Source organism: Ostrea edulis, chromosome 2, assembly GCF_947568905.1.
Source record: "Ostrea edulis chromosome 2, xbOstEdul1.1, whole genome shotgun sequence".
NCBI classification, from domain to species: Eukaryota; Metazoa; Mollusca; class Bivalvia; order Ostreida; family Ostreidae; genus Ostrea; species Ostrea edulis.
Window position 1 is genome coordinate 85,592,072 of NC_079165.1, and position 26,973 is coordinate 85,619,044.

General features: G+C 36.1%; 1 protein-coding gene across 2 annotated transcripts; it reads left to right on the forward strand.

The window, feature by feature from the left end:
- The first annotated feature begins 1,305 nt into the window (after positions 1-1,305).
- LOC125678526 (uncharacterized) lies at positions 1,306-26,194 on the forward strand. 2 transcript variants are annotated; one of them, XM_048917046.2, is made up of 29 exons: positions 1,335-1,869; positions 6,397-6,569; positions 7,273-7,501; positions 7,710-7,769; positions 7,869-8,098; positions 8,204-8,284; positions 9,533-9,668; positions 9,931-10,139; positions 11,475-11,548; positions 11,755-11,818; positions 12,345-12,545; positions 12,671-12,852; positions 13,139-13,764; positions 14,323-14,741; positions 14,888-15,025; positions 15,129-15,227; positions 15,323-15,437; positions 17,958-18,223; positions 18,609-18,720; positions 18,872-19,003; positions 19,322-19,456; positions 20,262-20,387; positions 20,593-20,688; positions 21,567-21,758; positions 22,202-22,252; positions 22,485-22,577; positions 22,702-22,803; positions 24,261-24,352; positions 24,649-26,194. In XM_048917046.2, the coding sequence occupies exons 1-29, from the start codon at positions 1,779-1,781 to the stop codon at positions 24,676-24,678; spliced, it is 4,554 nt and encodes a 1,517-aa protein (XP_048773003.2). In that variant the 5' UTR covers positions 1,335-1,778; the 3' UTR covers positions 24,679-26,194. The 2 variants fall into 2 exon arrangements, with proteins under 2 accessions (XP_048773004.2, XP_048773003.2); XM_048917047.2 differs by lacking the exon at positions 22,202-22,252 and having other exon boundaries at positions 1,306-1,869.
- Positions 26,195-26,973: the final 779 nt, after the last annotated feature.

Genomic DNA, 26,973 nt, shown 5'->3' on the forward strand with positions numbered 1-26,973 from the left:
TCGACAGACAAGAAATTACTGTACACATCGACAGACAAGAAATTACTGTACACATCGACATACAAGAAATTACTGTACACATCGACAAACAAGAAATTACTGTACTTATCAGCCCACAAGAAATGTCTTGCACATCAACCCACAAGAAATTACTATACACATCAGCCCACGAGAACTTTCTTGCACATCAACCCACAAGAAATTACTATACACATCAACCCACAAGAAATTACTCTACACATCAGCCCACGAGAAATTACTCTACACATCAGCCCACGAGAAATTACTATACACATCAGCCCACGAGAAATTACTATACACATCAGCCCACGAGAAATTACTATACACATCAGCCCACGAGAAACGACCAACAAAAACATTCTGTACACATCCACCCACAATAAATTTCTCTACACATCAGCTTACAAGAAATATCTACACATCAGGTCACAAGAATTATTCTGTAAATATCAGCCCACAAGAATTACTCTGTACATATCAGCCCACAAGAATTATTCTGTACATATCAGCCCACAAGAATTATTCTGAACATATCAGCCCACAAGAATTATTTTGTACATCAGCCCACAAGAATTATTTTGTACATCAGCCCACAAGAAATTTCTGTAAACATCAACCCAAAAGAAAATTCTATAAACATCAACCCACAAGAAATTTCTTTACACATCCGCTTACAAGAAATCTCTGCACATATCAGTCCACAAGAATTTTTTGTATACATCAGCCCACAAGAAATACTCTGTATACATATCAGCCCACAAGAATTACTCTGTACATATCAGCCCACAAGTAATTTCTTCCAAATCAGCTCACAAGATCAGCCCACTTGCTTTGGTTACTATATTTGAACATGTTTGGTTCGTTTGCCATTGTGATGTTACAAAGCAATCAAAGTCTAATGACTGCCTCCAAAAGCGGTCAGTTTTATAGTAAAGAAAATATGACAGAGTGTAAATATATCTACAATATAGGGGTTAGATGACTCCTCAACTAGTAACTAACTTCTGTTTGAATTTGTTTGTCGTGTTCGTGACAAAGGAAATTATTATATGTAATCCGAAAAACAAAATTCTGTCAAAATGATATTCCTCTGTTGACAGAGTAGAAAAAGTAGCGAACATTGAACACTGCAAGTGCATGTTTCAATCACAGTGAGAAATGTCAACAGTATGTAAAATTTTACGTTCACGGAGACGTATCTTTAGCCCAAATATTTATGTATATTTTGGCCTACATGTTTACAAGCTAACTCTTGTAAATTTGCCTTCGATGGATCATCACTACCTAAATAAACCGACAAAGACAAACATTCATGTGCGCAGCGGATTGGGGGTAGCGCGGATGGGTTTTTTTTTTTTTATAATACCGATAAGTTTCAGATCGTATCATCTCCATCAAGTAATTAAGGAAATTGTAATTACAGGATTATTAAACGGATTGACTGATGGGAGTCGATACGTCGTATAACTGACGCGAGTTTAACGGCGCGGCATTAAATAAACCTGCAATACGACGAGCTGTTATTTTCGGCAGTTTCTATTAACCTCGCGGAGTCTCGGGTGTTAACTGCGCAACCTTAAAGGATCCGTTTTTCATTCTTATGCGACAGTCCTGATTAAATTTCCCATTGATTATAGAGAAGTGTCTGCACACAGGAGAGGATGCAAGCGAGATTTAGGAGTATTTTTCGGAGTTTTAAATGCCATTGAAATGCGAAACAAGTGGAAAACGTTTAGCTCCGAGCAGTTTTCCCGAAAATGCGATTCAGTGTCCGGAATATGAGTCCAATGGGAAGGAAGATCGTCACGCTTTTAATATTAGCTGTTGGTTTAACTGAGAGCAAAAGAGGTGAGCTTTTCAACTGAAGTTTTTAAAAAATGATTTTTAATATCCTTACATACTTTTAAACAGAAGATAAAATGCTTTGAATTTTTCGCTATCGAAGTATATTGATTTATGACTACAATTAGGAATTTCTTTTCAATGGACAAACACGCCATATGACTATTTTAAAAGATGAATAAGGAGTTGTGTAACCTTTGAAGATATTTTTTTTTCTGCCAGGGGTTTATTCTTCGAACAATCGTCTAATATGTTTTACGCTACTCGTCTTGATAATTGAAAACGGAGTGTTGAAATAAATGAAATACTAGGTGGAACAGGATTCAGTGCTAGATGTAAAGGTGCGTGAATAGCGCACGATAAGTTTTCTGCTTATGTACTCACAAATCTCGACAGATTGAAGCCAACATTAATTGCTGATCAAAGAATGAGAAAAAATAATCTGTCAGGCACGTCTTTCTCAAACCCATGTGGACGTGAGTTTCATTCTTTACAACAGCATTGAGCACAGGCGCATTGTACTAGTATGAACAGCGTGTAGTTGTCTCAATCTCATATGTTCAAATTTTCCAATCTTGTGAAAATCATTGAAAAAACAAAACTTTCTCTCTCTCTCTCTTTTTTTTTTTTTTTTAGTGGCACCACATTTTTTCACATAGTATTATTTTGAAGTGTGTATTATATAGGAAATAGAAAATGAATCGAATAGAGAAAAGATTAACGACAACACATTGTGGAATAGTAGATAATTTTAAAAATCGCCTTAGAAAGTAATGTTATTTAACAGGGTCAGGTGAGGTTATTTGGTGAATTTCTAGGGTACATTTTATCTCTATAAGCAATAAATTTCTAGATTCTCAGAAGAAGTAAGTCATTTAAGCTGCATTGGATGTTTAACCAGCTCTGTATTAAAAAAGATAGTCTCATGGAGCGATGTTTAAAATGTAACACTGCCTCGTAAATAAATTTATCTAAGCCTTGATATTTACAGGAAATAATCTTCTTCTTTATTTGCAAATGTATTGCCCAGAACCATATCTAATTTGCACGCAAAAGAATATCGTGCATTCCATCTTAAAAAGATATCACCTTTGTTTAGATATAGGCGCTGTTGTATAATAAACACATAAATCTGGTGGTTGAAAGGACAAGTTAGCACAACGCTGGGGAACATAGAACGTGCAAGACATGAGAGAGAGAGAGAGAGAGAGAGAGAGAGAGAGAGAGAGAGAGAGAGAGAGCGTTGCTGGTCTCCATTCTTTTCCCCCCTGAATTAAAGAGGCATTTCAGATATCATATTTTGACAAAAGTATGAGGAAGTGCAGCCAATCGATTTATTAATACGTATTCACGTTCATAGTACTTGTATTTATCGATTCGATTCAGTTGCTCATTTAGGATATGAGAGAGAGAGAGAGAGAGAGAGAGAGAGAGAGAGAGAGAGGTGTCCTTGGTATTCATTCTCAGTTGAAGAATGCCTTTCATGTGTTATCGATACTAGAACTGTTTGTTCAATAAAACCCAAGTGACAGGTCTCAATTCGCGTTGTTTACTTAATATCAAACCATCCTAAACAACAATTGGGAACAAAAATTAAGCAAGTGAAAACGTCGTTTTTACTTCCAAATTTTTCGGCGGCGAAAAACACGCGTTTGTCCCTTTTGCGAGTGTCAGATAAACAGCTAGAAGAATGGCCTAAGAGGGCATCTTTGTAGCGAGGTGAAAGAAACACCAAAACGTGGATTTATCACGAAACTTAGACTGGTGTCCACTGACAAATCTGTGTCAATTTGTTGACTCTTTTTATGTTAATACCACTAAATAAGCACGAATTTTATACATTGACATGGTTTAAGGGTTTGAAATTAATATAAATGAATTACAAAGTATTACTTTGAAACTTGATAAATATTTCACACCATATATATTTAAAATCTTTGAATCGGTTTCAGTTGTTCATGCTTTGGAATGCATTCTGATAGAATTTATGGGGGAAATGGATACTTTTGACAACACATTCTTTGTCGTGAGAAGCTGTAACTCGCCTTACGAGAAATCCTTTTTCTATAAATCTACTGAATTTTATTGATATATGAAGTTTTCAGTTTCTGATTGTGACATAAAAGCAGTTCTCCGGCTCGTATTCACTCACAGCTTTAAAAAGATTAAGTCTCTCTGTGCAGTGAACATTTCTTACCTATTTGTACGCAGATTTTAAAGTTTTATGGGTATTTGCCATTTGCGTTCTCAAAGAAATTTGCGATAGTGTTCTGAAAAATTCACAATTTTCCTTTTTTACTCGAGACTTTAACATTGTATATCGAAAATTCCTACGAAATAAGTGACAAGCGTAGGTATTTTAAATCCCACTTTTATCCTTTGCGGGAAAGTTGTAAAATTCTTATCGAATATACTTTGTTATCAATTTTCCATTTAATACCCAAATTGATATATATCCCTATAAATTTATGCATGGACATATACCTAAGGCTTAAGAGATTACGTTACACTGCCCCTAGTGTTTTTGGTCGCATCTGCATTAATACCGTCTGTCTTTACGGAGTTGTTTTTTGTTATTCCGATATAAAGCAAATTGTTAAGCTTACACCACCGCGAGGCTTTCTTATTTATCGGCTAGAGTCGGCGCAAAATGCTGTTTTTACGATTTTTATATGTATTAAGCATTTTGAAATATTGTCAAGTAGCGCATTATAAATTAATGTAAAAATTAGTGTGAAGAAAAGAGCTGACATTTATTTTCATGCGCGTAAAAGTGAATTAATTTTTTCGGCGAAAGGGGTAACACGGAATTTGATTGTCCGTCAGTTTTGTATCTCAGGCTCTTCATGAAAAATAAAAATAGAAAGAAATTGATATTAAATGCTGATGGTATCTTGTCTTTGGCTCCCGCTGAGTGCACGACGTGAAGAACAGCGGGCCACTGACTCCTTATATTGTAGTATTTAAATAATGTTGATTTTGAAAGCTTTTAATAAAATATCTAGACTTATATCGAATTTTCGACATGTAATATACGTAATTAATTTTTTTGTATGAAAAGTTATTGGTTGGTATATTTTCCTTAATATCAAATATTAAAAATTTTAAACGATACAAAAATATCTTTTGAAAATCGTAGATCAAATGAGATCATGCATTCAAAAAAACAAAAATAAAAAAAAAATGAAAATATATTTTAAAAAGAAAAAATGGACAGTCACACAAGAATTTACAATATAAAAAAAAAGATTCACTTCAGCACTGTCAATAAACTTTATACCTTTAAGTCGTAATTTCGTTTAAGAAGAACTTCAATATATATATTGTTTCTCAACAATCGATTGTCCGGGACTCGTTGTCAATGCATTTGGGGAGTAGAAGAGCATGCCAACAGTCACAATGGGGGAATTCGGATATGAATGCCATTTATCACTTATATTTAATATGAATTCACCGACAACATTGTTGCGGATGTCGTTGAGAAATGCGCCATTAGGAGGGTTGAATTAAGACACAATGGGATCGCAAATGAGACCGACTCCTGCTATGCGGTTTGTGCTCGATCAAATTGGCCAAGATGTAAAAATTAGTTTAATTGACTTCCCAAAAAACGTTGGAAAGGGCGGGGAAGCGATTAAATCGGAGAGTGCTGGTATTGAAGCATTTGTAAGACAGCCACCTGCCTACCCAGTTTGACAAATAGTTTTACCTCTATGTTTGACCCAATGCAAAGATGTATCGTTTATAATCAAGAAAAAAAGAGGGTAACTATTGATTCTCCGTGACAATCTGAAGACTCGATGTCGGACTGCAATGTTTATAAATACCCCTAATACGAATTTAAAGATGAACCACACATTTAACTAAATCTTTGATAATGTGTAATTTTTTTCATAAATCAGAGCGATAAAGTCAGATAAATATTACATATCTACCCGGTCTTCCAATTTCATACTCATAATTCTTTTTCTTTCTCGATTATGATTGGTCATAAATTGCGGTTTACAAAGACGTCCGCGCTCGATCAAATACCGCGTACGTCGTTAAAGGCACCATCTTGATCAATTCGATAAAGGTATCACCGTGGTGTCATGTATTGGCGCGAATGAAATAATCGTCCTGTATTTCTATCCGGCATTTTTAACCTTTCTCATGATCCCAAAGTGCATTGTGCTTTTATCGGACTAGAGAACTACGGCAACCCGTTCATTCATTGCATTACCCAACACAACATGGAAGGAATATATTTACCCGAACTCAGGAGCCAAAGCATTTTAGAAATATGATAGATAAGAATAAATTCGCTACGTTTGTGGCGAGGAACTTTCAATTTCAAGTTCCATATTTTCACAGATAAATCGATAAAAACATCTTAGTAAAGACTCGCGTATAACTTCCGTGTAATAGTTTTCTAAATTATAGGTAATGTTAAAAAAATGAGGACGATTCAAGTTCTATCTCTCAACCTTTAGAATCGAAAGATAATGCATACTTTTCTACTGACAACTGAAATGGGATAATTATATATTTTAGATATAGACCCCTGTCTACCAGAACACCACAGCGTTATCGATGATTTCCGAAGAAGCACGCATTACCGACCTAGGGCGAACGAGCGGAGACTCTGCGACAATGACCTGACTCCTGGGTGGTACCGACTCCAAATCAATGGAACAGACGCGGATATACCGACCAAGTGTGTTAAGGTGACCGACTAGTTCACACGGCACACAGCAATTCAATTAACAGGACAAAGCCCAACAGCACACTGTCAAAACATGGAATCATTTTTGTAACTTGTCCATATTTTCTCCGGATGTTTAAAAGAATTTTTCAAAATATTCCTAGCTTGCCTGCAGTGTGTACAATGATACTGTACACAGAAAATAGACTTTTTCTCATTAAAGGTGTATTCTTAAAGGCCGATATATTCATTGTTTTACTATTAGTGTATTTACGTCTAACATTGATAAAGAAAACCGTCAACTACGGCTTCTTTTAAAATACCGACAAAATTAACGCTTTTAAGTTATCACTCAAACCCCTCAATCGTTTGGAAGTTCCTCTAGCTACAGTAGTTAATTATCTGAAGAAAAATTAATACTTTAATCAAGAACGTAATTAACGGTATTTCAAAGTCACATTGATTTATAAGTTGCGTCAGATAAAAGTATCATGTATTGTTATATAACACAGTGAATATAAAGCGGAAGTTGGTTAGATTTCCTTTTGTTAAGGGGTACTTTTTTTCAACAGGAGTACAGGAACTTTGCATTGTTTAACAAAAATGGCCGGGGGGGGGGGGGCAGCAGGAGAAGATGTTGACTTTAGATTTGTCCAAAATTCTTGTCAGAGAGCCTCGCCTCCTTGATTCTGTGTGTAAAATAAAACTTGGACATAATTTTTCAGGTTAAGCGGTGTGGAACCGCGGCTCCAATATGGCTGTCCATGCCAAAAGATGGTATGCCAATCCCAGGCGTCACTAAAAGCGGTAGCGCGTGTGTCACGTGGTCCCCGAGAGGAGAGTATCCGGAGTGCTGCTCGATTAGATTTCCTGTGGAAGTAAAGAACTGCATCAGCTTTTTCGTGTACAAGTTAACGAGTACCGGCGGGTGTGATCTAGCCTATTGTGCGCAAGGTGATTATGTAATCGTTCATCAAAGAAAAACAGATCTTTTGGTCTTAGAAATCATTTGCAATTAAGATAACGCGATTGACGCTAATTATACAACACCTGCCGCTGCGACCCCACAAACAGAGGCAATGCAGTAGTTTTCTCCATGTATTTATACCTATGTAAAGCCAACACAGTATTAATATAAACCAATTTCTTCATTAATTTTCAGTTCCTAAAAAGACGTGTCTAACTGGTCAGGTTTATATTCGGCATTTGAAGAAATGCATAGGTAGACATGAATTTCATTATAATGATTGATTTTCAAAGCAAAATTGTAACTCTTTGAGTATTAGAATTCTTTTTCATCTCTGAATTCATTAACTTTTAGACTACAATGCCAGAACCAGCAAACCTTCTTTACAAGTCAGCGTCTCTAGAAAACACGTCATGATCACGTGCACCTTCCGGGTTCTCAATAAACTGATTGCAATGACGTCACCAACCTTCTACATCGCTTGGTACAAGAAAGAACGCGGTCTCTCCTTGATTAAATCTACTTTTACTAGAAAAACAAAAGACTCCATAGTTATCGGAGAACATGCTTTTTCTGGCGATACGGTGAGAGCTTTACCATGTTTTAAACTATTTAAATTTTTATCAGTAACATATACCTGTATCATGTATCAAAACGTACTATTGGTGATTTTTTTCATGGAATTTCAGGTGATTTGTAGCGTAGAAGAAATTTACCAGTTAAGAGACAAGAAAAGCAGGAAAAGTAGACCTTATTTCATTGGTATCAAGGTATTGCAGAAAAGAAACTTTAAATCTTCAACGTAATATCGTGTGTTCTGATCATTAGCGCGCTGCTTTGTCGGTGTATCTTCAAGTAGGGCTCAACATTTCAGAAACACTTTTGAAGTACACATTTTCCATAATGTTTTGTTATAATACCCCGTTGTAAAAAGCACCTCTGAGTTAATATCTCAGATATAAAAATACTTCACACCAACACATCAGAATTCGCGTTCATTGTACGGCTGCGTATACCCTCGCCCACTGGTTGGGCTTGATTGACCCCCGCACTTTGTATATCTCCGACAAGAACTCCACTATCTCTATGTATTTATGGCAATGTCATTAGTTAGAAAGTTGATTTATTCCCGAGAAAGATCGAAAAGAATCGGGTACTTGAGAAAATTTTAACAGCCATGGCACAGTCAAGAACAGGGTGACCCTGTCGATCTTTGAAGTATGTTAAATTTCTTACTATCATGTTCGTCAATATTGTACTCTTCATTTATATACACACCTCAACAAAGCTTTTTCTGCAGTTGGGATGAACAGTTCTTTTAAAATAAAAACAGTTTGATTTCCGCTCGTTTTAACGTTGTTAAATTGTTTCTTCATGTAGCGGTTTAGTTATTTCAAAGGCTGTTTTGTATTACTAAAATAAAGGAAATCCCTCAGTCGAATAAACAAATTGATGATAAAATATTTTGCCACAAATGAACAGACTATCCTTTGCTTTTTGATGGAAAGCCTGCATAATCCGGACTGTTTTACACGACGCCCAATTTTAGTTGCTAAATATGTATGTTGACCAAATAAATGCGGTTATTTACCTCGCAATATACTTTACTTTAGATTTAATAGCTTAACTTATCACTTGGTGTCTTCTGTGTGAAAAAAAAACCCCACTTTGGTAAATAGTTGCGAAGAAACCACGTTTTTCACAAAGTGAAAATGTAAAATTTTGTGTGTATTTTTAAATCCTTTAAAACGATATATTGAAAAATCATATGTGTACCGTAAGGCCCCTCATCATAGGATTGGATCCTCGTTAATTATACGTGATTCATGGAGTGCATTTTAAGATGATTTTTTTTCTACCTAAACACTTGAAATATACATTGAAGAACAAAATTAATAATTTTAAGCAATAGGAATGGGCGTGGTTGAACTGGAGAAAGAGATGCTTTCAAATCTATGAACAAACATTTGCAGGATTATATGAAAAAATAGATTCTGGATTCCGTGTTTATTTTCTAGCTTTTACGAAAGAAAATAGTTCTGCGTGAAGACAGACCTGTCGCTAACGTTACCCTCGTGTCAACAGTACCCATAGTCTGTGACAACAATGCCGACAAGTGTGACATCACAATTAGACTGTCGTTACAAAAACCTGGTAATGATACAAATTCATTCTTCAAACACAGGTGGTCATGAAAATTATTCTTTAAAATTGTTTTAATCCTATTGAAAGGTAATGTTTGATTTATAGCTATATAATCCCTTTAACACATGTAAAAGAAGTTATTAAATGTTTGAATTTAATATAGGTTACATGAGACTGTGTACATCATTGACACGCTAATATTTGCTATTTCATTCTAGTTTGTGTGTAAATCTGATTAATATTAAAAAGATTTTTTTTTAATTTATAAAAGGTGACATTTCCCCTCGTATCACATTTGAGAAATGTGTCATATATTTTGCAATGGGCTGGAAGTGTAAGAAGAACGTGTGCCAGGAACAGACCTTTCAAGTGGCAATGACACCAAACTTGAAACATTTGTCGAAGCAGAAACTCGTCGTCCATGGTGAAATTTCAACGGCAAACCTCTTATCCTGGAAACAGAGCCAGTTAAAGTTTAAGGTATTATAGGCATAGACTGCGTGCATACTTATATTAGCATGTTTAAAATTTCACGCAGTCAGAGGTGTTACAGTATTTGGCTTTATCATAAATTAGCGCATCTTCTGTAGAGATTTTCGTGTAATTATAAATTAGCGCCTCTTAATTGCTTCATCGCCAAAGGCGCTAGAATATGAAGTTGGTCGATTGTTTTACGTCCCATAAAGTATTTTGCACTCATACCGAGACGTCACCAGCTGTATGTGAAGTACCACAAATTTAGACCTATGCTTAGCGCTCAAATATTTCAACACATATGAACAAAAGACTGCAGGATTTGAACTCGAGATCTGCAGTTCACCAGTCCAGTGCTTTAACCACTGAGCTACGATGATAAACAAACACATCGATCGATACAAATAATTTCACAAAACATTTAAATCGCCATCTTGTGACGTGGTGTCATACAGAGTATAAGCTTTAGTGTAGTGAGCTACCTTAATGTCTTAGGTTTGACATGGCCATGACACGGGCGGGGCTCGAACGCACGACCTTCCGGCTTGGAAACACTATACCATTGAGCTACCGTGACTGGTACCTCTTGAATAATTGTGCTAACAGTAATCCAGTAGTATTTTGTCCCTCTTAAGTCGTGCTGAGACCGTAATTACCGCTTCTCCCAAAGAACTTTGGTCTACATATTGGATTTTTAAAAAAAAACAACCCCAGAGCAAGGAGTGGACTTCCCTATTTGTTTGATTTCTCCCACAGTTGGACAGAGAGTGCAACTCACTCAAAGATAGCTTATTCTAAGACTTAATCGAAGATTTGATAGCTTACTCCCTGATTTAATACATTAGACTAAGGTTATCATGTTACGCGTGCGGAATTGATGCGATACTTTGTTCATAACTGTAATCAGATGATACAATTCCATTGTGGCCCTGAAAGAGCTGACCATCTGCAGTACTAGGACTTCGTTAATTAAGAACTGTATGCTAATTGATAATGCCCAACGAAAGTCCAATAGTTCCCATGAATTATCTCCGTAATCACCAATGACCAATCGATACAGTAGTAGGACTTGTGATGACAGGTCACCCATCATGACCATCCCAATGACCAATGCCACTGTATATAGGTCACTGGTTAATCAGATATGACATTCATATATCGCCCCATGATTCAGATGCAGGCTGACCATGTCATAATGGGGAACCTCAATAACAGATGCTGTTAGCAAATAATGTTGTTAATACCAATCAAATTAACACGTTCGATTGATTTGTATAGATATGTGCGCGCGTGTGTGAGAGATACTCAGGAACTGATAGTGTACGCTCTTCTCGTTTCCAGATGAAGGTTGTTGACTTTCCACCTGCCAGCTGTTACATTCTGAGTGGGGTACACATTCTCTCTTTTGTCGGCAGGTAAAAACGTGCAAGCTTAGAAATTCCGAAAAAGGTCATCGTTCTTTGAAATTCAAACAAAAAAAATCGAACATTTAGGGCAAAATAGCTTTATCAGAATGCAGTTATTGGTTAAGTACATTGTTTACCTTTGAAGTAGTCTATCCGGATTAAAAAGTTTATTAAACGTACCTCTGGATGACTGGGTACATATTTTTCTATTGCAGTGTACAAAGGGTGCGGGAAGAGGGACCGTTTATCCTCCTGCGCAGTGATGAGACGACTTTACAGGTAGATTTATAGGGGATTCGAGAGGCTTTTGGATATCGAACTGCAATAAACGTCCAGCACAATCTCACACCATATTAATTGCAGTACTTCAATGTCGGTCGATAGCTTTTAATGTCTGGACGAGGTGTACACAAGTCTTAAGTGTTTGTTGAAGCAAAGAGGTCGTGATGAAGCACAGAATTTCGGAGACTTGTCAATATAAAGGGCTCTGTTTGTTGTTTCTCATACGTCTGAGCTTGACATTATGAAATACCTCGGCAAATAAATTTATAACTTACCATTCCTTTAATAACGCATTATATACTGCGCATGTACATTTCCTTAAAACCAGCGATTTTTTTTCCCGTTGATTTTTTCTCACACTGCGCACGACATTATTTCATGATTTTTTGTTGTTGTTGTTGTTGAATTAGTTCATCATCTTAGTATATATATATATATATGTGTGATTTGGTGGTATAAATGTTTCTTTTGATCTGTCCATCACATTTTATTAATACACATCTTTAAATAAATTTCAAATAAGATCCATGCCCAAACAATGAGGAACCCCCAGCATGATAGGTTCAGTCTTTGCGGTCTTGCCATGTGGTTCGAAGGCGTGACTATCACACTCAGTAGATGTTCGGAGAGCCTCTGGAATAAACGTTATACCCTACAATACCAAGGACGACAACAGAACTCTAAAATCAAGATATTTGAAGCACGCAATGGAAAACTCATAACGGTACTTAAATTGAAGTTGAAATCTCTATTCTGTGAATTTTACCGAGGTTTCTAATCGATATAACGGAACATTATCGAGAAACGGAATAAATGTTATGATCAATCTATTGTGACTCTATGTTTTAGATATACATACATGACCTTGTTCAGATTCGTATTGACATCAACTCATTAGACATATCCGCATCCGTCCACATTTCCGGTTTCCATAGCAATAAAGTTGAGGGTTTGTGCGGAACCATAACTCGCAAGAAAAATAAGAACGCCGTTTCCACGGTTACGGATGGCTATGGATTTAGAGTTTGGAGGTAGATTGTTGCATTAATTAATCTTTACTAATTGATCTTTACTAATTAATCTTTAAAAAATGATTTCTACATGATAATTTTACACAATAAGAATATCAATGTTTGTAAACCAAGTTTTAGGGTGACAATTGTTTGTTGAGTCCAAGGGCCAAACAATCAACTTTTTCAGTACGAAAAATATTTTAAGACTTTTATGGCAAATCGTTATATAGGGTATAAAATATAAAGGCATTTACAACAACACCCTACCATTCAAATTTACGTTCATATCGTGTGTTCTCTACAGGGTTCAGCCGCACCAGAGCCTGTTTGAAATGTCTCCCTCATACCCATATGAAGGAATCAAACCGTCATTACCAAAGTGTGACTGCTCATCCACTACATCCCTCAATACATGCACAGAAGGCAAGAACAGAAGTGAGTTCTATTCGTTCATATACCAAAAAGACATCACTTCAGAATTTTATGTGACTAAGAATAACCCATCTATCACCATGACGTACAATATATCAGCCGGTATTGATATTAGTGATAACAGAGTATCGAAACCAAGTGAAGCGAGACAGCAATGTAAGGAGCTCATCCGTGAATCCGAACTATTCCACAAATGTGTTCCTCTAAGAGGAAGTGTTTTAGTGGAAATAATTACAGTGTGTGAGAAAATTGCAATGATACAAGATAGATCTACTTGGATACCTATAGTTCTGCGCTTGATGGAAAGTGTTTGTAATTTCGCGTATACGTCCAATACGTCATTATCTGATCGGAATATGTCTGCTGGAATCGATCACGTGACGAAAATTAAAGACTTGTTTCGGTGTCCAGAAAAGTGTTTCAAACACGGCGTTTGTGCCAGAAATGGATGTGACTGTATCAAAGGATACTCTGGGGTGGAATGTCTAAACAAGGCAGGTAAATTCTAAAATTTACTCACTTCTTTAATATCTAGAGCGAGAGAAAAAAACCAGTCCTCAGTGTACTACCCTTCCGATAACAGCGCGTCACTTTCCGTGATCGAGTGTGCAGATAGTCTCTATATTTTAATGAAATAGGTTTTACTTTTGTTCTGACCAATCACGTTGAAAGAATGGCATAGTGTGGTCATCCAAACTGACTTTTATTGAAACCTTATGTCAGCGTGCAATTGTTTTGGGTTAAGCTTTTCATAGATTTCAATGAAACAAGTTTTACTTTTGTTCTCAGTGACCAATCACGTTGAAAGATTGGTTATCCAAACTCATTTTCATTGGAACCATACTGCCGATCAGTGAGTGAAATTTGCAAGCTCTACCAGCAAATTGACACGCTGTTATTGGAACGGTAGTATGTGATAGTACAGTAATTTAGATATCAACCGCCTAAAGTATTGCTATTTAATTAATTCACTTTTCAAATGAATTAATGTTATCAGACGGGTGCAATGAAAAATAATTTTCAATGATATGAAATTAAATCTTTACATCTACCTAGTTGTCCCCACCAATGACGGATCTAGTCAATCTACAGAGTCACGGACGGTGGATCCCACCTCAACCTATCTCATCCCCTCAACCGAATCACCGAACACAAATATCATCACCACCGAGGAGCAGACGACTGAAAAACAGACAACAACCAGCACAACAACAACAAAACAAACACCATCTCCTACCACGGAAGAGAAGACAACATCAACAGCTAAACCAACAACACAGACAGAAACAACATCAACAATTAAAACAACAACAGCTAAACAGTCCTCTCCGGCGCCGACGTTACGACCAACAACCGCTCGCCCTAGGAAACCTGTGTTTGTATCTTGTGACACGAGATCGTCTGGTTGTAATTTCGTTTACCTTAGAATACAAGCAGATCAGTATCCTGTGTCTTGTCGCATAACAAACGTCAAGGTAACGTCTGCAGTCATTCAATCAAATGTTCTTAAATTACAGCGCCAAAACCATATACAATCACATTACAAGGAATTTTCTGTAAAAGGGTGTTTTTCTTATCCACGTTTATTGATTTGTGTAACTTTAATTATGTTTGTTTCTAGTATAACAATAGAAAGTGGATACAATGGCAGCCTCCCGTGTTTCCCAGTATCCGCTATGTCACTCCGACGTTAGCTGAGTGTCTGCTGAATTCGTCCATCTCAATCCCGGCTGACGGCGACCCAGTATTTAAAGTCGAGGCATGTGTAAAATGTCGCTATACTTAAAATGAATGGTGATGTTTTTTCTAACACCATTGTTAAACCGATGAAGTTAATTAAGATGCCGTCTCTTTTCGTCCAGGTTTTGGGGGCTGATAATGAGGTGCTTTCAGATAAACTGTTTTCCAAGGTGAATAAACAGTGCCAAAGTTGTTCGTATTGGAGAGGTTGCCGTATAAGGGTAAGCCTTTGAGTGTTGCAGACAGAAATCTTTCACGGAACAACACGGATAATCCGAGTTTTGAATTCATTTAATGGTTTTGTTTTGTGTTTTAGCCCAACGTATGCCTGATTGATGGGAACTGTTTTATGAACGAAGATAAAAACCCAGCCAATAGATGTGAAGTTTGCGTCGCCCCCTCCTCCACACATCAGTGGACGAGACGTGAAGGTAATGGGAAAGAGTTGATATAATGCAGAATATCCAAGCGATATCAGAAATAATACAGAATATCATGTATCAAGCGATATCAGATCCTTATCAAGCGATATCAGAAAAAAATGTAATATCCTGTATCAAGCTATATCAGATCCTGTACCAAGCGATATCATATCCGGTATCAGCGATATCAGAAATAATGTAACATATCCTGTATCAAGCGTTATTAGAAATAATGAAGCGATATCAGAAATAATGAAGCGATATCAGAAATAATAAGAAATAATGAAGCGATATCAGAAATAATGAAGCGATATCAGAAATGATGAACAGATCCTGTATCAGGTGATATCAGATCCTGTATCAAGCGTTATTAGAAATAATGAAGCGATATCAGAAATAATAAAGCGATATCAGAAATGATGAACAGATCCTGTATCAGGTGATATCAGATCCTGTATCAAGCGTTATTAGAAATAATAAAGCGATATCAGAAATAATAAAGCGATATCAGAAATGATGAACAGATCCTGTATCAGGTGATATAAGAAATAATGAAGCGATATTAGAAATAATGAAGCGATATCAGAAATAATGAACAGATCCTGTATCAGGTGATATCAGATCCTGTATCAAGCGATATCAGAAATAATAAAGCGATATCAGAAATGATGAACAGATCCTGTATCAGGTGATATCAGATCCTGTATCAAGCGTTATTAGAAATAATGAAGCGATATCAGAAATAATAAAGCGATATCAGAAATGAACAGATCCTGTATCAGGTGATATCAGATCCTGTATCAAGCGTTATTAGAAATAATGAAGCGATATCAGAAATAATAAAGCGATATCAGAAATGATGAACAGATCCTGTATCAGGTGATATCGGAAATAATGCAGCATATCCCTGGATCTTTCATTCTAGAATTACAGCAAAATATTTTTTGAAAGTAACCACGAACAAGTATTCCTCTGGACGTTATCTACAGGCTTTATATATATTTAGTAAGCATTGATATTATCATTGGACATTTGTCATAATTCCGATAGCTGTTTATCTTCAACAGAGGAGTTACATGGATGGTATAGACGTTTTTCTCATGGAATTGAATGTCTCTCATCTTTTGCATTTCTTCAAAGGTAGTTTGAGATAACGTTGCACGTAGTCTTCCTTGATATTTGTGCTGTAGCTACACGGCACTAGGTTAATTTTCTCAATCTGGGTTAATTTTCTTAATCGATCATGTATTTTGCTTTGATAATGGTTCTTTGATTTATTTCTTAGATATCCAAGGAAGATAGATTTTGTTGTACGGAAAGAATTGTTTGATAAGATATTCTAGACACAAATATTTTGTATCGACGTCATTTTTTAATTATTTCCCAAAGGAGAATAATATTTAACGTCATGTGTGAAAAGGCTTGTGTTTTTATACGCCCGTCTTAAGACGGGACGTATTATGGTATGGTGTTCATGTCCGTCCGTCTGTCCGTCCGTCTGTTAGCTTTTTCGTGTCCGACCCGTAACTTAAATACTACAAGGCCTAGAATCATCAAACTTTGTCTGTAGATACATCTTGGGTAGAAGGTGTGTCGCACATTAAAACCAGGTCACTGTGACTTTTCATTAAGAAGATATGGCCATATATGGCAAAAACTTGTCCGGCTCATAACTTGAAAACTATTAGACCTAGAATCACCAAAATTGGTCAACTAATGCATCTTAGGTAGAAGGTGTGTCGCATCCTACTTTATGGTCACTGTGACATTTAATTAAGGTGATATAAAAAAAATGTTTTAATGGGTACAATCTATACTGTTAACAATATGTGACGGGCGTATCATGTGCCGTGGCGGTGCACTTTATCGTTATACAGTATACCTGGTATATCATTTCACATTTTAAAAATATTTGATAACGTAATTAGAGATTGGATGATAAACTGTTGTACTTGGAGAGAGAGAATATGATACTTGGAGAGTGAGAGAAAGAAAGAATATGATACGTATAAGCGCGAGTACATGTAAGCAGGGTGGACGTTAGATTGTATTCTTGCAATGAGGTAGTAATTATGTATGAAGTCAAATTCTACCTAAAGGAAAGCGCTAGAATTCAAAATGACGAAAAACCCATTCATAAAACTCGTGTTCTCCATAGCTACCATTGTTTGCTGAGAGGTACATGTCTTTAAATAGTTTTCCCCTCATTAAAACTCTCGTGACAGTTCGTTCAGAGAAACCTAGCAACACGAGAGAACAAAACACATTTAGGAACAATTTTCAGACCATAAGATATTGCACACTATGATACAGCCTTTTTTGTCGGATATCAAAGTCTTGTGGACTACGAATACATGACTGATCACCGATTTAATTAAACTTTATAATTTTGGTGCAAAGGGTGAAAATGTATAGAAAATATAGACAGAAAATAGACTGGGTTAATGTGTTTGAAACTGATATACATACATAAGCACGTTTCTTTATTTACGATTGCAAACATTTCCAATATTGTTTTTGTTTCGATAGATGACAACCTCCCTCCTATTCTCCAAAGAGACCCGTACGAGTTCTCCGTGCTGGAGGGAGACAATATTAACAGCAGCATCACGGCGTATGACCCAGAAGGCTCCAGACTGACTTATAACATCAACAGCACCAAAGCCAGGGTACAACCAGGGGGGACGTTCATCTATAAGACGACGGTCTCGTCCCTCGGGAGAAATGAATACTTCCAGTACTTCAGGATTTCTGTAGTGGATGAGTGCAATTTACAGTCTTCAATTATTGTTAAGGTGCGTTGTAAGGTTTAAAGATGATGATGAGTACGCTAATGATGAATACGAGGATAATAAGAACGATGATGAGTGCGATGATGGTTAGTACAATGATAATGAAAACGATGATGATAAATGATGATGAGTACCATGGTAATAAGTGCGATGATGATGAGTACGATGATAATGAAAACGATGATGATAAATACGATTATAATAAGTAAGATGATGATGAGGACGATGATAATGAATACGATGATGAGTACAATGATAATGAGTAAATCTTCTACATTTCATCAATCTTTTTATCCAACTCAAATGTTAGCACTAAAGTCATCAATTGTTTTTTAAAAGAAGACAACTATTTTGCTATTTCATGATTACATAAGTTGTTTATCTTTAGGTAGGGGTGAAAAAATGCAACTGCAAAAATAATGGGACGTGCAGAACAGAAAACGTTACGAGACCAAACCAAGCTAGAGCTGCTGAATGCGACTGCAAACATCCATATTCGGGTGAGTCGCAGAGTAATATCAACGATTAATCTATGAAAATAATGTAAACAAATACATGTTAGTTTAATTCTAAATTAGAGATATCCATAACTGAGATCAAACACACAAGACCCTTATGAACTAAATCAAATGTACTTTTGAACATGTAAAGGCGCCCTCTGTGAGACATCGCCTGACTATTGCGCTAGTCGCCCGTGTTTTCCCGGCGTTCAGTGCACCAATACGAATATTTCCTACAGCTGCGGTCACTGCCCTCGGGGATATTCGGGAAACGGCGTTATCTGTGAGTAATGCTTTCGCAAACAGCAACTTTTAAGGGGGATTAGTCTAAATTCCCAAAGATTGACTGCTGTTTGATAACCATGGCCTATGAATTAAAGGTCAACTCTAAATATCAATCAATTATGTTTTCAACGAATTATGGGGAATTTTTTAAGGATTAGTTTCAAGCGAAAGTTTGGGAGTTTTTTTCTTACTTTTTCAAGAATTTCAAAAAACTCTCAGTTCCTCTATAAGGCGTTTCAATGATTGATGATTTGAAAAGTTCAGTGAAGTTTCAGCTAGCTGAGAAAAAAAAATTACGTACATGTTTTAAACCCAGGTAAACTGTCGTGTAGTTCGTCACCCTGCTTTGAGAATGTCACGTGTGTGGACGATATTTATGGAGAGAAAGGCTTTAGATGTGGACCATGTCCTCGATTTTACAGAGGAGACGGCACACGGTGTGACAGGACAGGTACTTATAGGAATTCAAGATCAATAAAATCAGTTTATAGAATATATCTTAAGGAATAAAGTCTTTTAGGCGGTGCCTTTGATCGAAATAATGTGGAATCATTATATTTCATGGAGGCTTAATTTTCGTGGATTTCATTGGCAACCCTGTCCCACAAATTTCAAACCACAACAAAATACAAAATCTATATGATGTTTTAATGTACAGAAAACCACCCCACCCTGATGTATCCAGGGGTCCGTGTTTGCTCTACTCTTAATTTTGTATTCCTTACACGAGTTATGAGATTGATCACTGTTCGTTATTTTCACCTTTCTTCTATCCATGAAATAATGAAACTGTAAAAATATTGACGATCACGAAAACTGGCCCCCAGCTGCTTGAATTAACGATACATGGTACAAACAAACATATTTAAAAAAGATGAAACATTATGTTTTTAAAAGTAAAATGAATGTAATTCATTCCCATCCCATGATTTCTCAATTTTAAGTCCAAAACAGTACGGGGAATTTATATTGAGTTATATAGGGAGGGGCCGTATATTTCAACTTTTGAACTTCATAGGGATTTACCAGACACTTTTATATATATACTTATAACAACCAAACTATAAACAAAAGTTTTGGTTTGTATCAAGTGTCCTTCATTAGTTGTGTTCACTGTTTGGTAAAGCGACCCCTTGTGGATACTTTGTGTGTCTGCTTGTCAAACCCAATAATTGCAATGCGGCCAACATTGTTCCCCAAGTCGCTCTAAATAACGAACTACAACGGTTACCTTTATCATTCGACTGCTATTTCAGATTTAGACATTTGTAAATATGGTGTTTGTCCGAGAAAAGGCCGGTGTGAGAACACCGCTCAGTTCCCGGGATATCGATGTGCGTCATGTCCTGACGGTTACCAAGGAGACGGCAGAAAATGCACAGGTTTTATTTTATGAGGTTTTATTCAATTCATAACAATTCAAACAAAAAAATGCTGCGGTTGTTTGTGTTGAAATGATACAATCATTGCTTGTGATTTCGTTGTTCTTTGTAACTGTCATTATGATATTTTGATTTTTAGTAATTCCGTTGTTGTTGGTCATGAAATGACATATTGAAGGCTGATAGTGATTTTAATGCCTTTTAGTTGCATGCAGAATAAATTGTCAAAATGACGGGACGTGTGTGGAAGGCAATAAATGCTCATGTAAACCGGGATATGATGGGAACACGTGTGAAAAAGGTAGACCCATTTACTATCAATAGGAAGTATGTACATGTAAATGTATCACATTCAATAGGAAGTGTATCATCTAGATAGGGAGTAGAGGGGCATATTGTTTTGCACCTGTATGTTGGCTAGTCTTGTCCACTCAATATCTTAAGAACTTTTTGCTTGACAGACATCAAACTTAGTACATTGGTGCATCTTAAGGAGTAGATGACTCCTTTGGATTTTGAGGTAAAAGCGTAAGGATCAATCCACTTTTGGACATTGGAAGATATTGTCTGTTTTGGCACTACTATCAATTAAGTGATACATTTGTATAACCCTTTTCAATTTTGAACTGCAGGGGCATACATGTTTCTGAAGGATTTCTTGTTTGGGTTATCCCTGCATGAACCTATATCAATGGGCTTAATACAGACGAAGTTGAGTTTGGACTTTCTTAACCTATTTTTTGAAAGAGTTATTGGACCTTGAACTTCACGAATAATGTCACATAGTGGAACCCTTGTATGATGCTTGCCTTCACAATGATATCTACAATATATCATGTAGTCCAATGCAGATTTTGCTTGTTCCACTGTATGTTTCCACAGTCGAATTATTTCCCCCATTGAAAGTTTATACAATACGTATATGTCGATAAAGAGTATTTCAACCATAAATAAATTCACCACATTCATTTAGGAAGTTAAGCTGTTTAATGAGATGCTTGTATATAAATTTGCCTCTAGATTGACATCACTTTAATCTTCTTGTAAATTCCCGTCTGCATTTCTGTATTTTTTTAAAAAAAAGATATGATAACACGCTCACGTTCGATTGTGACAATTTGTGACGATTTTGAGATCATTTTATGTTTAATCCATGAAAATCGACGATTCACATTTCAGAGGTTTGTTCAGTGAAATGTTTAAATGGGGGACGGTGTTACAATGGAAATCGATGCCTCTGTCCCAAGGAATTCACGGGATACTACTGCCAGACTGCCGTCTGTAACCCACCTTGTCAAAACGGGGGCGTATGTGTCCGACCGGGCACCTGCTATTGTCCTTATGGTTATTACGGCTCTACCTGTGAGACAGGTGCGTAGCTAGTGGAGAAGTGCGTCATACAGCTCGTGACTAGATGTATATGCATGTTCTTTAATGCCCAAACATCAAATGACAAATAACGGAACGCATTCCCTCCCAACTATTGTCTTGTTATAGCATTACTTTTACTTTGGGGCATGCCGTTATAACGTTACTTTCACTTTAAGGTATGTCGTTATAACATTACTTTCACTTTGACTCATATATCGTCATTCCGTTACTTTCACTTTGAGTCATAACGTTACTTTCACTTTGAGTCATGCCGTTATAACGTTACTTTCACTTTGAGTCATGTCGTTCCGGTATTTCTCATCCATATGTTGGAGTATCTTTCACTTCATACATTATCAGGACTAACGATAGCCTTTTGTTTTGCCTGTTTAATTTGCCTGTAGAAGTAGGCGTAGTATCATTTTGCTGATTTCTTATTACAGCTATGTGCTTTCGCAGATGCAGATTCTTGTGTCAGCTGAATTATAGAAGATGTTAGTATTTTTTGTTTTGTCTTTTAAAGATAAAATGTAAATTCCTGCACCAAAGGCTCATCGTCTGTTTATTTTGATTTACTTAACAAATTTCTTATCTATCTTAACACTAACAAGATTAACAAAACAAATTTCGCCATTTATGATTCAAAGTATCTTCATTACATTTCCTTACATTATACAATAGTAAGAACATAGACTCTCCTGCAGATTTTCCAACTTTCACTTTTAGCGACATGTTGGACATATTGTCAGAATGGGGGACGGTGTGTGTTCAATTCCTGTCTGTGTACTGGAGGATACACGGGTCGTCATTGTCAAATACGTAAGTGGAATCAATTATTATAATACCAGGTACTCTCGTATCTAGAATATTGAAGATTTGAGAATTTAGCATATACATGTACATGTATACCTATATAGCATATACATGTATACCTGTATTATAGATTCAGCAAAGTGTGACATGGGCTGTTTGAACGGGGGAACCTGCGTGGGGTCAAATCAGTGCAAATGCCAGCCCGGGTATTGGGGTTCTTACTGCCAATATGGTAAGCAATGAATACCAATAAATAAGGAGTACAGTTGTATATGCAATAGTCATTATCTAACCATTCTGATACAGTTCTCTTTCCCATCTTTTCTCCTTGTGTACGAGAATCTCCAGACAATACGTTTAGGGCCACGACATATGCAAGAAATGTTGTGAATCAAATGTTGATTCTTTAAAACAGCCCATTAAGTGTTAGTTCGGGGGGTACTCATCGATTTTGCCACAAAATATGATATAACTAGTAAAATACTTTTGAAATATCATAAAAAGTTTGAAAATTTGATAACACCTTCCATAATAATTGTTTGGTTTTGCATGGTTTTATCGTAGACAGCCTCTTAAATACAATGTATTCCAAAGACCTTTGGTAATTTTGAAACCACAAAACCTTTCCCAAATCAAATGCAACAAAACGTACTAATTTTCTACACTTTACACGACGATTCCTCACGGTGAATTAAAGATCAAGTTTTTGACATCATAGACAGCTGTTTCTTCAATAAAAGTGGAACATGTAAATATTCATATCTTGTGCTCAGTCATCAAAAAAATTACTTTGTGCTAAACATCACTCTAACTCTACGCATAGGTACTACAGTAAGTTGCTATTGAAAAGATGCTGGAGTTCCTCATTGACAATATATACGTAGTCGTTGGTGATCAGTCTTTTAATAGTCTGTTGGAATTCCCATGGACACAAATTGTGCTTTATTATTAGCTGACCTGTTTTCATATTCTTACGAGTCAGCATTTATTTAAAGAGTTCTACCGCAAAGAAGAGATTCTCTTGCTCTGGCCTTCAACTCGACATTTAGATGTATCGACGTCGGTTTATCTATTAACAATACTCATTTTCATTCGTATGTCAATTTAATATTTCTCAATGAACTCGAAAAAAAAAGACATCACAGAGTTTTCCACTTCTGCTTTATATTTTGATATTTTACTGAACATAAACAATAATAAGAAACTAACAAAACAACTTTTTGACAAACGAGATGACTTCAGCTTCTCTATCGTTAACTTTCCATATTTGTCTAGCAATACCCCATCATCACCTGCATATAGAGTTTCAAAATATCTCTCAACTGATTTGTTAAGCACGTTCTGAGAATGATCAATGTTTAAATCAAGGCAGGCTACTAACAAATACGTTGATGTTACAGGGGTTTTAACAGTGTTTAAAATCAACATTTTCGCAAATTTTGTGATCCAGTTTACAAATACATGTACAACCTGTCATTAGGTCGAAAACTGTGTGACTTGTTTAAAACCAAGTGTTATACCGATCTTTACAAGTGATGCTGACTACGAATTACTCCGAATTGATAACAGTTTGTTATCTTCATTCGTTCATTATTCAATGTACACAAAATTTTCTCCAATTTACTAGAATTTCGCGTATAATATATCTCTTTCTGAAACCTAAATTTCTTTTCTGTAAACGTGTTACAGCCCTGTGTTGGCCTAGATGTCGGTATGGCGGCGAATGCATTAAACCCAATGAATGCAGATGTAAACGAAACTATTCCGGACGGTACTGTCAGGTAAGACACTAGATCAGAAAGGTACTTCCGGGTAATGCACTAGATCCGGTCAGTAATGTCAGGTGATATACTAGTTCCTGTCTATTCTGTCAGCTTAGGTACTAGATCCGTTCATTCCGATCAGGCCATAGTTAGATCCGGTCAGTAATTCATGAAAAGGCATTTTAAAAAGGTTAAGGCTAGAGTACGCTTAACTGACCCATTTAATTTTCTTCGTAATCTCTAATACATGTACAGGTTTATCAGACATTTGTAGAATTGTTTTTGTTTTATTTTGCTCTTCCTTTCTATTGCAGATAGTGAACACACGACACAGAACAATGTAATGCAACGTAAACATTCGGTATGCGGGGAGCCATTCTTCTTTACTCATTTTAATCTTCATGTTGTATGATTGGAGCGTTTGTGTGAAAATGATAGAGAGAGAGAGAGAGAGGGAGAGGATGAAGAGAATGAGAGAGTGACAGAGAGAGATTAAAAATATTAAAAATGATATTTATAATTTATTGTGTTCACCTTGTACTTATTTTGACCAGGCGGGTTAATTCTTCGGGTGATACAGTCAGTTAAGAAACTTTGAAATGTATGTTCATGAAACTTGTCAGATACAGGTGTTAAATTTAGATAGTTTGAAGTTCATCCGGATTCCTCCTATCGTCATCAGAAACCCCCCAGAACGAGGCATGTATTTCATATTTTTCGGTCCACGCCCACTGTGTACCCTGCCAGTACAAAGTTTTATCTTCAATTTCAACAGAGTGCTATTCGTGTAAACCTCTTTATCAAATTAAGATAAGAAAATGACACGGTGGTATGAAAACTAGGCTTCAATCAATGATGGCTAATATCAATAAATTGCACTTGTACCACTGAAAATAGAGATCTGATTATTCCGTATTGTTGATGAAATTGACATTTTTAGAGATATAGAGATCACTCCACATGTGGTATGCAATACCTTCTAGAAATAAAGGGTTTTACTACAGAGTATCTGTGGGTGGAAATACAGAGAATTCGACACAGTTTGTTTGTGGCAGATACTAATGGTGAAAGCTGACCTGAACTCTAGATTATAGTATATCATATCTGATTGAGCCATTGATGACAGTATTTGCGTATATACCTGCAAAATAATTCTCTCTCTTCAGATTCTACATGTATTAAACTCAAATGCCTATGAACTCTCTGAGGGAAAGAATTTTAAAAAAGATCTTGCCATGCACAATGAATGAATGTCGCCTGTTTCTCTTTGCTTGATGCAAGGGGGATGTCTCGATAGAAAGACGCACCAACTGATTTTTCTCTCAAGCTGGAATACTTCCTAGATAAATGAACTTGTTTACATTGCTTTCTATATGTATTCGTGCATAGATAAAACAACCAACCAAAAATAAAGAACCGAATTAAAGTCAAATCACAATTTCATCATATATGTAAATCTGTTTCTGTCAAGTGAACCACTTTCCGTTTTCAAAGTCAAAGTAAGGGATCTGGAATTAAAATGAGGCTCGTTGTTGATTATTAACACTTTTTAATTGGCATGATATAGTACTCACCTTCACAGCATTACAGTTAAAGCGGTCGATACGTACGCTGGTGTGTCAGGAAGCGGGGTTTTTTTTCGGTTGTAGAAATGTATCTACCGTCGGTAGTGTTGAGAGTTTCACTGCTGAATTTCATGATTTTTGGCTATAGTAAAGTTTTGTATATTTTAATTTTTTTTAAAACTATTTACTTTGAAATTCTTCTGTAACAACTTTATAGAAATTATAATGATTACATAGACTGTGTTGTGAAAATTTTTTGATATTCAACTAGTAAAATAAAATGTTGATTCTTTTAGTGGGTATCTGTGATTTGTTTTTAATGGAAGCCTTTTCTGAAGTCACATTGCACAAAGATGGAATAACTTGTGGTTCTTCTCTTCCATTTCCGAGGATTGCCTGTGATAAATAAAACTAGAAAATTCATCATACTATCAAAAACTAAACACAGCACATGTAGGAATACATAATGATATGTAAATTAGCTGTGTGTACGTTCACCAGGTTGTAAATTCTAAAAGCTTGATAACAAACGAGTTGCTTCGAATTGTAATAATATAGATTTAGCATAATATGCAAGAGTAAATTTATAGTATCTTAATGATTAACAGTGTATAGAATTAAGGTATCAAAACTCAATATTTAATCTAGTGCATAGAATCATGGCATTTAAAATTAATAAAAAGAACTATGAGATACATTGAAGCCTTTATTTTTATTTCCTCTTCCGAAACGTGATCAGAATGATTCCCCTTGTCCTCTTCTATTTCAAGAAACGTGTCCTGTTGTGTTGTTTTACAAGCTGTTGAATAAACCATCTTATATTTATTACAAGCTATGGAATAAACCAGCTTACCTTTATTACAAGCTATGGAATAAACCATCTTAACTTTATTACAAGCTATGGAATAAACCATCTTGTCTTTATTACAAGGTATATATGCAATAAACCATCTTACCTTTATCACAAGCTGTGGAATAAACTATCTTACCTTTGTTACAAGCTATATATGCAATAAACCATCTTACCTTTATCACAAGCTGTGGAATAAATCATCTTACCTTTATTACAAGCTA

What these genes read in the sequence shown, in the direction of transcription:
- LOC125678526 (XM_048917046.2), top strand. Translation starts at nt 1,779, where the DNA reads ATGCGATTCAGTGTCCGGAATATGAGTCCAATGGGAAGGAAGATCGTC. An exon ending in AGAGCCAGTTAAAGTTTAAG is followed by an intron (nt 10,140 to 11,474) that starts GTATTATAGGCA and finishes TCTCGTTTCCAG; the next exon opens with ATGAAGGTTGTTGACTTTCC. An exon ending in ATTCCGGACGGTACTGTCAG is followed by an intron (nt 24,353 to 24,648) that starts GTAAGACACTAG and finishes TTTCTATTGCAG; the next exon opens with ATAGTGAACACACGACACAG.